This window comes from Arachis hypogaea, chromosome 10 (assembly GCF_003086295.3).
Source record: "Arachis hypogaea cultivar Tifrunner chromosome 10, arahy.Tifrunner.gnm2.J5K5, whole genome shotgun sequence".
NCBI classification, from domain to species: Eukaryota; Viridiplantae; Streptophyta; class Magnoliopsida; order Fabales; family Fabaceae; genus Arachis; species Arachis hypogaea.
Window position 1 is genome coordinate 112,267,165 of NC_092045.1, and position 16,189 is coordinate 112,283,353.

Sequence of the window (16,189 nt, forward strand, 5' to 3'; positions counted from 1 at the left end):
TGAAGAAGGTGCACTGGCCATAAACCCTTGTGGGTTACAACGGTTTATGAAGGTTCAGTTATGGCCAGAAAACCTTGTAGGTTCCCACGATTTACAATGACGGGAATTCTATATATGTGTGGGTCATTCAAGCTCCATAAGAGATCATTCTCACAATGGCAAGTGAGGAAGAGAATTTTCTTGCCTTAGTGCATTGCTCTGAGAAAATTAAAAAAAGCAAAAGCTATGGTGTGAAGTTTACTGACAGAGAACCACTGAGTATTTTTATCAGTTCGTCCATGAGTTTGTCAGATTTGAAGAACAGCATCTTGCAGAAGCTTGGCGTGTTGGGTAGCAAGTGGGTGAAGAAACTATTCTACAAGATTCCCATCGCAGTTGTCTCGACCGGTGTTCAGTATGATACCTTTGCGGTTAAGGCTGATGAAGATATTAGGGTTTTGTTCTATTGTGTAAGGAGTTTTCCAGAGATCAGAATCCATGAGTTGTTCGCGAAGTTGGAGGTTGGTGTCGATAGTTCTGGGGCATCCGCTCCAATTCCTAGCCCTACTGACGCGGGTGGTGCATCTAGTTCGATGCCTGCGGTCAGACCGTATCTTCCGCCAGTTCAATCACATTCATTCGCGGCTGATTTAGAGCGAACGGAGGTTGTTGGTTCTGTACCTTTGGAGAATGCAGCAGTCTTTGAGCCTCCTCACGTTGTGGGTACCGGCGGTGGCCTGTTACCTTATATGGAAGACTTTGGTGGATCTGATCAAGTAGAGAATGCAATGTGTGACGATGACTCTGACCAGGAGCCTGTTGATATCGTAGGTGACAGCGACGATGACACAGGTGCCGATCCACATGCGCAGCATCGGCCTTCAAGTTCAGCAGTACCCTCCACACTTCTCAGCACTACCCTCCACACTTCTCATCGGCCTACCACGCCCCCTTCATAAACCGCTGGAACCTCCCACGGTTTACACGCAACAAAATTTTCCCATAAACCGTCCTAGCCAACCACGGTTTATGTGCATTTCATAAACCGTGGTTGGTTGCCACGGATTACATAGAATAGGGTTTTTGCACATGCACGTAACAACTATCTGTTTTGCACATTTGGGTAAAGGATTCATACATTTTATTTAAATAAGTAAATTATCCCAGTAAATATTATTATTTTTGATCGGTAATAATTTATGTCTATATTTATAAATGTTTTGTACATAATAAATATATAATTTATATTTATATTTATCAGAATTTTACACACATAAATCAATACAATTTGTATATAAATTTTTTAAAATTTACACGCATAAATTAATAAAATTTATTTATTAAAAATAATTTAATATTTATACTGATCAAGTAATAACTAAAAATATTAAAAGTTGCTGGTCCTCAAAAGTTTCTCTAATTAAAAAATAAGATATTGTTTGCTCAATAATTTTATTAATTTTGCAACACTTAGCAAAACATTAAATAACACTCGGTGAAATTTTTGATGTATTATTTTCTATATTATCATAAAAACTTATATCCAAAAAGTTGTTTAACAATACCAATGTGATTATTATTTCACTAGTGTAAAATAATGCCAATAAAGAAACATAATTAGGAAATTAGTTGGACGGGTCTCTGGATCTCTCTTCGAAACGATTAACAAATTCAAAAACTCGATATTAGGTTACCATGCGAAAACGGACTAATAACTTTTAATATTATGGTCTAATATTTAAATTTAAATTTAAATATTTATCTTATCTTATCTTAGTTAAATAAGATAAGATAATTATTACCAATTATATAAAAAGAGTATGATAGTGTCTTTTAATAACTTTTAATAATCTGATTATTGTTTCGAATCACAAATCTCCAATACATTATAGTATTATACAACTCGTATCAAAAATCTCGTAAGTTTCTGATCCATCACACAACCCAAAATATTTATAAAAATTGTAATTTTTCCTTGTATGTCTCATTTAAATTTAAAATTTTTATGTTGATTCCATCCCTTTTTTTTTTCCCAATACCGTCTATAGTTAGAAAAAATAAGGAATAGAGAACATATTTATACTTTAAAATATATATGTCATTATTTTTTTAATAAATATGATGGATACTCCTCTTCATGGTTTTCAGTATTTGGAATGAAGATATAATAATTAGCATATCAAAATAATCATCTAAAAACACTTTAAAGTACACCAAAATTATTATTAATAATAATTAATTCACAATCTTCGCCATTGTTGTATGCGGTCCTTCCGAAGCTCCAATCTTCCATCGAAGAACAGAGCTCAGTCTCTTTCTCTCTGTTTCTTACTTTGTGGAACACAACCCACACTAACAACACAAAAATCTTCCTCACCCTTTCAATCTGCACTCTCTTTCACACGGTAATAATTCATCTCGAGCCATTCTCTTTTTTCTATTAATATATTTAATGTGTATTTTTTGGTTTAATTTTCTGTTTATTGGAATTTTGATCAGTTACCATGCAAGCATCAAGTTTTGCCTTTAAAGGAACCAGTGCCACTATAAGGGTTCAAAAGCAGAATTCTTTGGTGGATTTTGGAAGCTTGAGAAATGGGAGTGGTGTGAGATTTAGAAGAGTATGCATGCCTAATAGTAGTAATTGCTTTGGCTTAAGGCTTGGTTCTGTTACTGTGGAAACTCACCTGGATAGAGCTTCACTTGGTTTTAATCACATGCTTGGGTATCCTGCTAAGACTAGATCACTCAGGGTTCATGCTTCTGGTTTGTATGCTGTTTCTAGTGGCTTTAATTTGTTGGATTTATTGATTATTGTGATTTTTTTATTAACTACATTTACCAAAGATTTGAAATATGATTGAGTCATGTATGGAGGAGCCATGATTTATTTGCTCGATGCCTGCTTTCATGGTGAGATTGTTTGTTTATCATTTTATTGTTGTTTTGTATTGAACATTTGAACTGCAATGTTGTTCTCTGATAATTCTCTGCTTATCTCTGTGTACATGTTATCCGTGTTACTCTCTCTCTCTGTCTCTCTCTCTGTCTCTCTGTCTCTCTGTCTCTGTGTGTGTGTGTGTGTGGGAATGAAATTCTTTTGATAAGTGGTAGGGGGTCATAATGTATGAAGTAAAGCATTGATTTGTTAAATAGGTGGTGAATTTCAATGTGGTTGTAAATTTTTATAGCTAGACAAGTCTATACTCTTTTTTTGGTTAAGGCTGGATACAGGTTATGTGTGTGTGGCTGTAGAGTTTCCTTGTCAAGATCTTGGATGACCTCTTAATGAGGTTGTGGCGTAGGAGATGGAGTGGGAGATAGGTGATGTTAAATTGGGATGGGCACCATTTTTGAGGCTTGAAATCTGCCATGATTTTTGCATGTCTCAGACACGTATCAACTGGTCTGTTAGGAACATTGGTTTTGAAGAATTAATTTTCTTTTGAAAAATATAGGTTTTGAAAGTGTATATTATAGTATCCATTCATCCTTATTATTGTTTTTAGCTCTTGGTGGCTCTCAAAGTCCTGGTGTCATCTCATGATTCATGAATGTGTATCATTTGAATATGCTTACATTGCCCAATGTGCAGTTGCATAGGCATTAATTTATTGAGTTAATTCTGAAAACACTCCTTTTAGTGTTGGAAGTTTCTTTTACATGTCTAATATTTTCAAAGTCTTAGGCCGCTTTCCAAGGTTCAGCAGCTTTCTGTGTGAATCTGGCGCTTCTGGCTTTCTGATATATTAATATGCTCATAATAGTAAGTAAAATTGAGTTGCAGATGGAGGTGTCGAGGATGTTGTCCCCACCGTTCCTCAGGGGAAATCTTCTGGAACTGTTCTGCCCTATGTTGGTGTTGCTTGCCTCGGAGCCATTTTATTTGGTTATCATCTTGGGTATGGATTGCCTCTTTACAGTATCTGTTTATGTTTATAACCATCTAAGTTATGTCAACAATGTTGTGCCTGCAACACATTGTTGGATTCTATTGTTATATCACTGTTTTTCATTAGATAGTATCTTTATGTTGCAAACTTCTAACAATGCCTTGTTTGGGTAGGGTGGTGAATGGTGCTCTAGAATACATGGCAAAGGATCTTGGAATAGTTGAAAATACTGTTTTACAAGGTACATTTTAGTTCTTTTTATATATAGTTTTAAACTACTTTGAAATGTTTATTTTATGAGCAATGAAAAGGGAGTGGATATTGCAACTAACAGTGTCACTCCCAATTTGGGAGATACTACCCTCAATGCAAAGTACATCTATACCTAAAACTTATCAAATTGGAGTGACATTATCAATTTGGGAGTGGTTTTATCCACTCCCCAATGAAAACTGTACATTTCTATGAAAATACCATATATTTACATAAAAGAAAGGAGAATAGTTTCTCCTATTTTTTAACTCTGCTCTTATATTTTTATGTTAGTGTGTGTAGCCATCAAAGTTCTCATATTACTTTCTGTCCATGTTATGACCCTGTTATACAAACAAAATGAAAGGGTGCAGAAACATAAGTAAAAAACGGTTTATTATTTTTGTTAGCATGTGAATTTGTATGCCTCATGTTTTCATCTTTTGGTTATAAAGTATATTAGCTTTGCTTGTATTATTGTATAGTCCCGATAGTAGTTTTCTCTTGATTTTCATGGGTGGAAAATCCTTGAGCAGGTTGGATTGTCAGCACTCTCCTAGCTGGTGCAACTGTTGGTTCCTTTACCGGTGGAACATTGGCTGACAAATTTGGTAGAACTAGGACTTTTCAGTTAGATGCAATCCCACTAGCAATTGGAGCATTTCTTTGGTATGTTAATTGTTCTTTAGGACAAGGTTTTATCTTTTGTATAATGTGCTATGTATCTGATGTTTTGAGCTATGCTATACTTACAGTGCTACAGCCCAAAGTGTTCAGACAATGATCATTGGTCGGTTGCTTGCTGGTATTGGAATTGGGGTCACATCTGCTATTGTACCACTATACATATCTGAGGTTGTGACCTTTGAAATTACTCTTACATTTGTCAACATTTTTAAATGTTTATGTATTTATGTGAGCCTTGTGACAATGTTTACATATATATATATATAATGGGCAGATTTCACCAACAGAAATTCGTGGAGCTCTTGGATCTGTTAATCAACTTTTTATTTGTATTGGGATTCTTCTGGCTCTGGTGGCTGGGTTACCTCTGGCAGGAAACCCTATATGGTATTGAGTTGTTTCATCATAAAGCTTTTTATTTATTTGGGAATTTTTCACCACTACCATTGTGAGCTGTTTATTTCTCCTGATGAATCATATCATTCAGATGCTGTAGCATGTATGTTGGAGATGCAAATTAATGTATTCAGTGTAAATAACTTTGGAAGCAAAATTCTTAGTTCTATTATTTTCTTCTATTCAGTGTGACGACTGGGAAAACTTGTGCCTTTTTTTGAATTGAGAAACAAATAGATTAACAAGACCATCTTTCCTTTGTGATTTTCCTACTGTTCTTTTCCTTTTCAAAGAGAAATCTTCGAGGATGTTTTCAATTTCTTATTTTCAACTTGAGTTAATAGACAAACTTTGATACACAGTCACTTATTGGCAAGTTTTTCTACCTTCTCCAACTGACTCAATTTTATTGGTTTTTTTTTTTTTTTTCCAGGTGGAGGACTATGTTTGGCATTGCAATTGTTCCATCAGTTCTGTTAGCACTTGGAATGGCAATTTCTCCGGAGAGTCCCCGATGGCTTTTTCAGGTTGTCCTGCAATTAAGTGTTATCTTATGTCGTGGCCTCGTGGGAGTAATAAGTTTATCTGACAAATTGCCATTGAAAAAAAAACAGAAGCTGCTGCTTTTGGATCTATCAATGAGTTTTGTCAAGTATTCTACTCGTGAACCTTCCATATAGTTGTTTTAAATATACTAAAGACATTATCAATTGCTTTTTACTATAAAACTGGGTTGGAAAAGTAAGAATTTTGATACTTGTGTTTGGTAATTTTAATTCATCAGAACATGAATATTTTACTCTTTATGATATTTGTTAGTTAAGATTTGATGCAATGAATTTTATGGTAGTTTTTTGAGAAAATTCCATTTATTATTTTACAGCAAGGAAAAATAGCTGAAGCTGAAAAGGCTATCAAAACACTATATGGGAAAGAAAGAGTTGCTGCAGTTATGCGTGACTTAACAGCAGCAACTCAAGGTTCTTCTGAACCTGAAGCAGGGTGGTTTGATCTGTTTAGTAGCAGATATTGGAAAGGTACCAAAAAGCTTATGTTGATGACTAATCTAGTTTTAATAACCCCATTAAAAAAATTCTTTCAATGTCATATAAAGAATTGCTATTATATCATCCCTACTTCAGTTAATTTTATCTGCTTGTTATCATTTGTGCTAAGCTTCATCATTTGAAGGCTTTGTCAAAAATATTCCTTATTTCAAGGGGGTCCATCTAGTCCTATATACATAAACATAATTATTGTGATTTGTGATAATTTTATCTTGAATATGTTTTTTGAAAGCCAATTCTCTTGTTTCGATATAAACCCATAGCATTGTCAGATTTTATAACCCAAGAGACTACCTTTAATGTTCTGACTTCACTGAGGCATGCCCGTTGTACGTAAAATATTTGTGTGAAGTGTGAACTGTGAAGTGTTATATCTTAGTGATAATCATCCAACAGTTTATGTTTTTTCTTTCACTGCTGAATTTCCTTTGGTTTACTCTGGAGTCTGGTGTTGATGAATGCTTTCTTACATAAAATGGTGTTGTAATTCCCTAAAATGTCTTATCTCAGTTGTGAGCGTTGGGGCCGCACTTTTCTTGTTCCAGCAGATGGCTGGAATAAATGCTGTCGTCTATTATTCAACTTCTGTGTTTCGCAGTGCCGGAATCGCTTCTGATGTTGCAGCAAGTGCCCTAGTTGGTGCATCAAATGTTTTTGGTTAGTATTTTTAATATTAGTTAGCTTTGTGCAATATGCATGGCATGATACTTTTTATGATTGATGTTTATTTTGTTGCAGGAACTGCTATTGCTTCCTCCTTGATGGACAAACAAGGAAGGAAAAGTCTCCTTATCACAAGTTTTACTGGGATGGTACTAGTTATTTTCTGCATGCATCCAGACCTAAAGCATAAAAACATAATATATTAACTATAGATTGGTGATATGCTGGAATATCACAAGCTTGAATGTAAAATGTGATTTTCGTGGCCCTAATGCTCTCTGGCTAAACTTTCTTGGGTTAAAAGACATTTCTTGCACTTTTATTGTGTGTGACAATAGGGCTTATATACTTTACCCTTTAAATTACCATGATTAGTTAAAACCCATCTCCTTTTGGCTTTCAACTCAGCCATGATATCCCAAAGGCATGCATGCCAAATTATGGATGTAAGTAGCACTGGGTACATCAGTGTTTCCATAGTACTTTAAATTATCTGAATGCTAATTTTCCTTTTTCTATATATGAATAGTTTTTACCTAGTCTTCGTCTACGTTAACATGCCGATACTATTGGGTTTAAACCATAGGTATCCTCCTATTGGAGGCAATCCTATTTGAGCATTTGGTATCCCATAGGGGGAATGGTTCTCCCAGCACCAATTTTTTTATACCCAAGAGCACTGGTTAAGGGGAAGGTGTATCTTCTATTCCAATTAACCATGTGTCCGTTACTACTGGCTTTACTAATTAACCAATTTTTCTTTCTCACAGGCTGCTTCTATGTTGCTTCTTTCCCTGTCTTTTACTTGGAAGGTCCTTGCGCCATACTCAGGCACACTTGCAGTCCTTGGGACTGTTCTGTAAGTCATTTGAACATCTGAAAGATTTAAACCTCAATTAACATATGGCTATGTCCTATTGTTCTCTCTATAATTTAGTCTTTCCATTTCTGTTGACTCTGCGATCTACGAATTTAACCAGCTATGTCCTATCCTTCTCCCTTGGTGCTGGTCCTGTGCCTGCCTTGCTTCTACCAGAGATATTTGCTTCTAGAATCAGAGCCAAAGCAGTTTCTTTGTCATTAGGCACACACTGGGTGAGTGATTTTGCATAGCAGTCTAAACTCTAATGTTTTACGCGTAACTCCTGTATACATCTTGCTATCATTTTATGTCTACATATTCATATTGATTTGCCTGATACTATAATTGAAGAAACTTACTTAGGAAATAGGTTGATTATTCTACCTCAAAAATTTTGGATCTATTTCTTTCTATGTGATACCCTGATTGGTATGACTTATTTTGCATTTTTATTGTTGTACAGCCTTTCTTGGTTGCCTAAATATTTTTCTGATAACGAAAGTTGGATTATTTTCTTGTCCTATCAGATCTCCAACTTTGTCATCGGCCTCTACTTTTTGAGTGTGGTGAACAAGTTTGGCATCAGCTCTGTTTACTTGGGGTTCTCGGGCGTTTGCATTCTCGCTGTCTTGTACATAGCAGGTAACGTGGTGGAAACAAAGGGTCGATCTTTGGAGGAAATAGAACGTGCCCTCAGTCCGACGAATTGAAAATCTTCCATAAGGTGCATGTGGTCATAATTACAATGCTGCTCATGGAATTGTTTTGCCTTTAGAACTGATGCTAGCTTTCTTTACTCAATGGTCATCATCTTGCCTGGCGAGCCGGTCGGCTGCTAGTAGTTTATTGTTGCCAAGTTTCAGTCGTGAAAATATGGGAATGATATGTGAGCTATGGTCAAGCGTCTGTACTTTGTATCTATTTTGGAACTGAAATTTTGTCTAGAATGTATGTTTGGTAGATATTGTCAAGAACCTTCTCAGTTTCTCGCTTCAATTTATCAGGGTTGAATAAGATTCCTCTAGCCTTTAGAGTTTCCTTTGATGTAATAAGCCATGATGTTGGCACTAATTGTACACTTCTCTTTCTGGAAGCAATAAGTTTAGAGGTTTCTTGGATTTCCAAGTTTATCAAACTCTCAAGTTCAGACCCTGAATCAAGTTTACGTGTTAAATTCAATAATTCAAATTTACCGAAAATCCATAACTTCAGGTAACCTTTTGAGTTAGATAAGAAACTACTCCAACTTTCCCTTTGCATTTGAATGAGGATGTTTTCAAATAAGTCCCTAAGGAATTTCGTATTGGATGATTTTGTCCCTTGAAAAATTTTATTACGTCGAGGTCCTTGAACTTCACAAAAATAAGATATATAAGTTTCTATCTTAGTCAATTCCGTTGTTTTCACTTAGACAAATAAGTCCTCAAAAATGTGATAAAAGGACTTTTATATCTTACTTTTATAAAGTTTAGGAACCTCAATGTAATAATTTTTTTTTGGAAATGAAAACGTCTTATTCAAAATTTCTTAAGGACCTATTTAAGTATATACTCCATTTGAATATATTGATATAAGAATGTACACAAAATAATAGTAACAGATCAAAGAAATAAAAATGATATGCCAAAAGATTGTAGTGTTTGAACTCTGATCAACCAAATAAACCTAAAGTTGCCAAATAGCAATTTAATCTGTAGTCTGAGATCCACTCCACTTGATAAAGGGATTCAGTTAACTAGCTTATACTACTGTTTACCAAGATTTAGCCATCAAGGTATTTTAAAGGTTTACAATTTCTCATTTCAGATTAATCATAAAGCATCTGAATCTGTAGGGGTTGTTAGATTCATCACTCAAGTATCTGAATTTTTGGAGGTATAAAATTTGCACTACAAGTTTTCTATTCCGGTCTCCTTTTATCAAAATTCATCTGACAAACAATCCCTTAGTGGACAATGCTCCTGCACAATGATAATCTAGTAGTATGGATTTTGGAGTAAACAGGTTATGTAAGATTAGCAGAGATGTTGTATAATCCTTTACAGAACTTCAGCATGACATTGATGTGTTCATGGGTACATTATACAATGTCAGATCATATGCTAATATAACTAGTTATAATTCCTTATAAGGTAATTAGCTCTGTCATCTATCTTCTTTACAAGCTATAACGAATCCAGCTTTGTCAACTTATCAAGCCTCCAAACATGAAATTTTGATTTTCCCTTTATCCTACTATTCTGTTTTCTGCATGCACAGCACAACATGAGCACTTACTTACAGGTCTTTTTACCAAATACTCAACCCATGTTTAAATATTTTGAAGAAATTCCATGGAATCCTCCTCACAGCAGTTCCATGGTGATATCTACATGTTGGACTTCCTCTCCCACCTTTCCTTGGTGTCAAGCCTACAAATATCAATAACAGACACCAACTAAGATTCTGAACTGTTCAAGTATCACAAATAAAACTACATGTTCTGAACACAATTATAGCAATTTTTTTTGGTTTGAAACAACCCATAAACACAAACAAAAATTGTCTTTAACGTTTTGTTTGAAATGAGAAACAAAGGCAGAGATAGTGTGTCACTAGACAAAAAATTCTTGTACTTTCTGTATCTCCAAAAAAGAAGAGGTGATGAAGAGTTGAAGACAGAACACTATGACAAAAATTTCGTGTGTTTTCTGACACTCTCCCACGCCACTACCGAACAAAATACAAATGTAATTTGTGTCTCTTTCTCTTAAATCTGATGCTTCTGAATATTGTTTTACAGAAATTAACAGTCACTCAATAACCTGATTTGATTAATATTGGACTACATGAATCTGTTATCTTAATTTGATATGAGAGATTTTTAAGAGTATCAATAATAGAATTATTCCCTAGATTACAGTTAATGCTCACTTTGGTCCTTGTAGGTACACATGTGAATCATTTTGGTTTTTGTAGATTTTGATAGGTCAAAACAGTCCTTATGAGTAACACAAGTTAATTCCTCAAGAGACTCCACTGATTTGACCCACATTTGCTACCTACAGAAACTATTTTGATTTATCAAAATTTAAAGGACCAAAATAACTAGTGGGTGTACCTATTACTAAGTACTAACTCTTAAGGATAAAAAGGGGCAAATTGAAACCAAAGAACTGAATGAGTATTACTAAGTACCAATTAAGCTCAATTAACCAAAGTGGAGTTAGAGTTATACCCCCAATGCAACTTTTGTTTCTTTGGTGCAGAAACCAGAGAGGTATTACTATTATCTTTCGAGTCCTTATCATTTTTTCTGGTAGCAAAAGCATCACATTTCAAGGGGCATGATGATTCTTTGACATCAACTTGTAAATCTTCAGTTCCACTTTTTTGGCTTCTTGAATGATCATTACCTTGAGAAGTCTTAGCATCATCTACAAAACCCAAAGGTGGAAGTTAAAAATAACAGAAAATTCAAAATAAGAGTGAAGGATTAACTATTTTTCGCAAGTTACTAACTAAAATTAATTACTCACAAGTCCCTCTCAATTGAAAATAACTAACAAAACAGCACAACACCATGCACATGAAAAATTACAATAGGAACCTTTCAGTTTCGCTTTGAACTTTGATTTGGACTTCAATTGTAAGCGCTTCTTGTGCAGTTCCTATACCATTTGAAAGCAAATACACTGTAAATATCAATGCAAAGGGAAGAAAAACAACCCAGATCCTAGACCGTTGGAAAACGTCAAATTTTCGCAATGGTTTTCGAATGTTGAAAAATCTCAGAAAAGAAAATTAAAGTGAATACCCACACGAAACTTGGATAGCTGATCTTGGGTGACACCTTTGGCGCTGAAATTGGGTCGCAGGCATGGTGATGATGCGATTGCTGCTTCTCTTCTTCGCTCCTCTTCTTCTTTTTCCATGGCTGCCTCTCTTTGCTCTTCCCGTCTCTATTTGAATTTTCGGTCATGCAGGGTCAAGATTAATATTTTTTACCGTGGAAAAAATAAATAAAACAAAATAAATACATTATGAGATTTCCTTTATTTTTTGGTCAATGACACAAAATAAAAGATTTAAATACAAAAAATATAATATAAACCTTATTTTTCTTTTTTTTTTTGGTTTTTAAAATGATTAAAAATACATAATTAATTAACGAGTGGAAACTTAGGTGCAATCGAGTTTACGTGAAGTTGATACTTGAGAGTCGTTAGATGAGTTGACTGATTTGACTAAATTTTCATCTAACACCTCTCAGATATTAACTTCATGTGAAGTCAACTTCTCCTAAGTTTTCACTTTAATTAACAATATCTGCATGTTTTATACAGATGTAATGATAATTTGGTGTAAAAATAGTTTTATGCGAAGATTTACATTAAGTTGTTTTTTATGAAACTTTTTTATACTATAGATAGAGAAATTTAAATCTGCAATCAATTAACTTTTAAATCACTACATCTATTATTATGATCACTGTAATTACAATTTTTACTATTACGTATTTCCGGAAAGACAATCATAATGGCAAAAAGCTATTTTCAACCAAATGTTAAAATAATTTTATTAAAAAAAAGGTAAAAATATAAAACACAACCATCTTAAATTCTTAATACAGTTTAAGAAAAGTTTTTTTTTCGAGTTATCTTTTTTTAAAAGATCTTATTGAGAAGTAAAAGTAATTTTATGTTTGGATATCTTATGTAAAAAGGTCTTTTTATCTATCAATTATGTTTGAGTATAACAATATAAAAGTACCTTTTTGTTTATTTATTACATGAAAAACATCTTTTTTTTTAAGAAAAAAAGATCTTTTAAAAAAAGATGTAAATTACAGCTTCTCAAAAAAGATCTTTTTTTTATTTTACTAGTACTTTTACTTTTACTACTAGAAATTTGACAAATACGTTAAAAAATAAAAAAAGATCTTTTTTTATTAAAAAAATATCATTTTTTTAACAAAATAATGACGTCCAAACATGCACTAAATCTTTCAACTTTTTGTAACACATGCTGAAGCTAAATAAATCATTCTTAATCGATTGGATTTGCAACTTAAAATAGATTTATGAAAGTTGAGGTTGAATGGAATCAAATGATCATGTTATTCATTTGAGCATCTCCACCAACCTAAATTTGTTGATTGGTCGGACAATTTTGACCCCAGCTTATATAAAAAATTCATAATAATTCATATTTTTCTTCAATCATAATTCATAACTAAGAAAGTGGTTGTTCTTTTCTTTCTTTTTTCCAAAAACGTTGCTTGGTGTAGTTGGTACTCACTCACCTCTTTGTCTTGGCATACCAAATTCACCTCTATTTAATATCTTTCTACTTTCTCATTTTCTCCCACATACACCACACCTTAGATTTTCTCTGATTCTATTCGAATTTCAATAAAACCAGGTTTGCATTAAACCTACTCTTTTTCTTTCTTTTTTTTGTTTTTGTTTTTGTATTTTATGTGCACTTTAGTTAGTATATGATTGATTGATGGTAGAAGTGAGTGATCATGATTCATGAACCTATCTTCTTTAGTTTGTGTTGTGGTTTTCTGAGAAATCTATAAGATAGTGTTGTTGATGATCTGGGTTTTACTTCTAGTTTCTCGCTTATCATGCCATTATTATTAATGATGTTGGATCATTTTTTTTTGTGGTACTAGTTTTCATTTTTGCATGCAGCTCTTTCAACTTGGTTGCTGAATAATTTTTGTAAAGAATTAGAAATATTTGAGAAACAAAAAAAAATTGCAGGACTGTTATTCACATATATGTACAAATTTAAGGAAACAAGTACCTTTTCTGGGGATAAAGTAATCTGTTGTGATTCTTGGAACTAGAAGATTCCTCTTTCTCCATACATATTTATTCTTGGAATATGCTTAATCTATTTACACTTTACAGCTCATGTTCTTCAGAAATTAGAACCTCATGCTGTTTTCTTTCTTCTTTTATGATTCTTTTCTGGAGTGAATTATTAACCATCATTGAACAGGAAACAAAAAATGGCTCCACCGAAGACGAGAATAGGGCTTGCAGGGCTTGCTGTAATGGGGCAAAATCTTGCTCTCAACATAGCTGAGAAGGGCTTTCCCATTTCAGTATACAACAGAACCACATCCAAGGTTGATGAGACTGTGGAACGAGCGAAGCAGGAAGGAAATCTTCCTGTTTACGGCTACCATGACCCCGAATCCTTTGTTCAGTCCATTCAGAAGCCTAGGGTCATAATAATGCTGGTTAAGGCCGGTGCACCCGTGGACCAAACCATTAAGACCCTTTCGGGATACTTGGAGAAAGGGGACTGCATCATTGATGGTGGTAATGAATGGTATGAGAACACTGAGAGAAGAGAGAAAGCTATGGCTGAATTAGGCCTTCTCTACCTTGGGATGGGAGTTTCGGGTGGCGAGGAGGGTGCTCGCAATGGTCCCTCTTTGATGCCTGGTGGTTCCTTTGAGGCCTACAAATACATAGAAGACATTCTTCTCAAAGTGGCAGCTCAAGTCCCCGACAGCGGCCCATGTGTGACATATGTTGGTAAAGGTGGATCCGGTAACTTTGTTAAGATGATCCATAATGGAATTGAATATGGTGATATGCAACTAATCGCCGAGGCTTATGATGTGCTAAAATCCGTCGGGAAGTTATCAAATGAGGAACTACAAAATGTCTTTGCAGAATGGAACAGGGGAGAACTCCTGAGCTTCCTGATTGAAATCACTGCAGATATATTTGGAATTAAGGATGATAAAGGAGATGGATATCTGGTTGACAAGGTTCTCGACAAAACCGGCATGAAAGGAACCGGTAAGTGGACTGTCCAGCAAGCTGCTGAGTTATCAGTTGCTACACCCACGATTGAGGCTTCTTTGGATGCTAGGTTCCTTAGTGGATTGAAGGAGGAAAGAGTTGAAGCTGCAAAGGTGTTCAAATCCGGTGGTTTTGGCGATATCTTGAGTGATCAACCAGTAGACAAGCAGAAGCTGATTGATGATGTTAGGAAGGCTCTTTATGCTGCAAAAATCTGTAGTTATGCACAGGGAATGAATCTGATCCGTGCCAAGAGTATCGAAAAGGGTTGGGATTTGAAGTTGGGTGAACTTGCCAGGATCTGGAAAGGTGGTTGCATCATAAGAGCCATATTCTTGGACAGAATAAAAAAGGCATACGACAGGAATGCTAACCTCGCTAACCTCCTCGTGGATCCGGAGTTTGCGAAGGAGATCATCGATCGCCAATCGGCCTGGCGCAGAGTCGTGTGTCTTGCTATCAACTCGGGCATCAGCACGCCCGGTATGTCTGCTAGTCTTGCTTATTTCGACTCCTACAGAAGAGAGAGATTGCCTGCTAATTTAGTGCAAGCTCAGAGGGACTATTTTGGTGCACATACATACGAAAGGACTGACATTGAGGGATCTTTCCATACCGAGTGGTTCAAGCTTGCCAAACAGTCAAGAAGCTAGATTTCTGGTGCTTGTAATGTAATGTAATGCACTGCTTTGTGCTGAGTTCATCATGAATAATTGAATTGAATTGAAGAAGCACTTTCAATTTCACTTTGTCTATGTTAATTGCTTGGGTGTTGTATGATTTGGTGATCCTTCTTCTGAATGTTTATGATTTGTCCCCGTTGGCTAAAGTCTTTTTAGTTTTCAGGAAATAATTATCTTTTTTCTAATTGGTGTTTTTCACCCCTCCATTAGTGATAATTAGCTAGGTGCAAACTGTTTGGGGTAACAAAAACTTGTAGAGAAAATGACAAATTTGAATTTCTGTTTGGCTTGTGATTTGATTCTCAGCTGTCAACATTCAAAGTTCAAATAGTGAATCTCCTTTGAAATATAATCTGTCATTTCCAAGTTGAAATGATGCTGCATCCCTCCACTTTCAAGTTGTTCATCCCTGACAAATCTAAACACTTCTCTTCCTATACAAATATACTTCAACAACTTTCCAAAACAAACGGGTTGAAGGGTCTCCACCACCAAATCTTAGATAGGATTGTTAGTATGTAATCTATGAAAAGAGAAATTCTTCCATATTTCTAGGAAAATTTTTAATCCCAAAACATTATTAGGACACTGAATACTCTAAACCTCATAAAAAAATAATAGCCATTAATTAATTGTATATTTAAATTATTTTTTTGATTAACAAAATAGAGAGATAACCCGTGTTATTTGTTAACAAAGTATTAATGTTTAAATGGTTGTGTATTAAATTATTCTAATCGTACTCCTATCCCATCTCCTACACAAATATTTGTATTTATGTATAAATACATGTATTATTTAACTTATTTTAATGTATATTTTGTATTTCAATATGTATTCTATATATAAGTAATAATTTGGTGGCTGAAAATTTTTGTGTATGCGTAATATGGTT

General features: G+C 34.6%; 3 protein-coding genes across 4 annotated transcripts; 2 read left to right on the forward strand and 1 right to left on the reverse strand.

Moving 5' to 3' along the window:
* Positions 1–1,895: 1,895 nt before the first annotated feature.
* On the forward strand, positions 1,896–8,934 carry LOC112716644 (plastidic glucose transporter 4). The gene is made up of 14 exons (XM_025768595.3): positions 1,896–2,384; positions 2,479–2,745; positions 3,767–3,881; positions 4,046–4,113; positions 4,661–4,793; positions 4,880–4,979; positions 5,086–5,198; positions 5,641–5,734; positions 6,091–6,244; positions 6,785–6,931; positions 7,013–7,086; positions 7,708–7,796; positions 7,918–8,032; positions 8,327–8,934. Exons 2-14 carry the CDS (start codon positions 2,484–2,486, stop codon positions 8,507–8,509), a joined length of 1,647 nt encoding a protein of 548 aa, XP_025624380.1. The 5' UTR covers positions 1,896–2,384; positions 2,479–2,483; the 3' UTR covers positions 8,510–8,934.
* Positions 8,935–9,788: 854 nt separating this feature from the next.
* LOC112716645 (uncharacterized) lies at positions 9,789–11,842 on the reverse strand. Of its 2 annotated transcripts, none has more exons than XM_025768596.2 (4): positions 11,600–11,842; positions 11,389–11,449; positions 11,017–11,215; positions 9,789–10,210 (listed from the first exon to the last, which is right to left on the reverse strand). In XM_025768596.2, the coding sequence occupies exons 1-4, from the start codon at positions 11,711–11,713 to the stop codon at positions 10,168–10,170; spliced, it is 417 nt and encodes a 138-aa protein (XP_025624381.1). In that variant the 5' UTR covers positions 11,714–11,842; the 3' UTR covers positions 9,789–10,167. The 2 variants fall into 2 exon arrangements, with proteins under 2 accessions (XP_025624381.1, XP_072061596.1); XM_072205495.1 differs by having other exon boundaries at positions 11,596–11,787.
* A 1,001-nt stretch (positions 11,843–12,843) lies between these two features.
* Positions 12,844–15,357, forward strand: LOC112716647 (6-phosphogluconate dehydrogenase, decarboxylating 2). Its single transcript, XM_025768597.3, has 2 exons — positions 12,844–13,202; positions 13,794–15,357. The coding sequence occupies exon 2, from the start codon at positions 13,804–13,806 to the stop codon at positions 15,262–15,264; it is 1,461 nt and encodes a 486-aa protein (XP_025624382.1). The 5' UTR covers positions 12,844–13,202; positions 13,794–13,803; the 3' UTR covers positions 15,265–15,357.
* The last annotated feature ends 832 nt before the right edge of the window (positions 15,358–16,189 follow it).

Excerpts from the sequence above, each read along its gene's own strand:
- LOC112716644 (XM_025768595.3), top strand. The coding sequence starts at position 2,484 with ATGCAAGCATCAAGTTTTGCCTTTAAAGGAACCAGTGCCACTATAAGG. Across the intron at positions 4,794-4,879 it reads GCAATTGGAGCATTTCTTTG|TGCTACAGCCCAAAGTGTTC; the intron begins GTATGTTAATTG and ends CTATACTTACAG. Across the intron at positions 8,033-8,326 it reads TGTCATTAGGCACACACTGG|ATCTCCAACTTTGTCATCGG; the intron begins GTGAGTGATTTT and ends TTGTCCTATCAG.
- LOC112716645 (XM_072205495.1), bottom strand. The coding sequence starts at position 11,760 with ATGACCGAAAATTCAAATAGAGACGGGAAGAGCAAAGAGAGGCAGCCA. Across the intron at positions 11,450-11,595 it reads GCTATCCAAGTTTCGTGTGG|GAACTGCACAAGAAGCGCTT; the intron begins GTATTCACTTTA and ends CAAATGGTATAG. Across the intron at positions 10,211-11,016 it reads AAACAAAAGTTGCATTGGGG|GCTTGACACCAAGGAAAGGT; the intron begins GTATAACTCTAA and ends TGATATTTGTAG.
- LOC112716647 (XM_025768597.3), top strand. The coding sequence starts at position 13,804 with ATGGCTCCACCGAAGACGAGAATAGGGCTTGCAGGGCTTGCTGTAATG.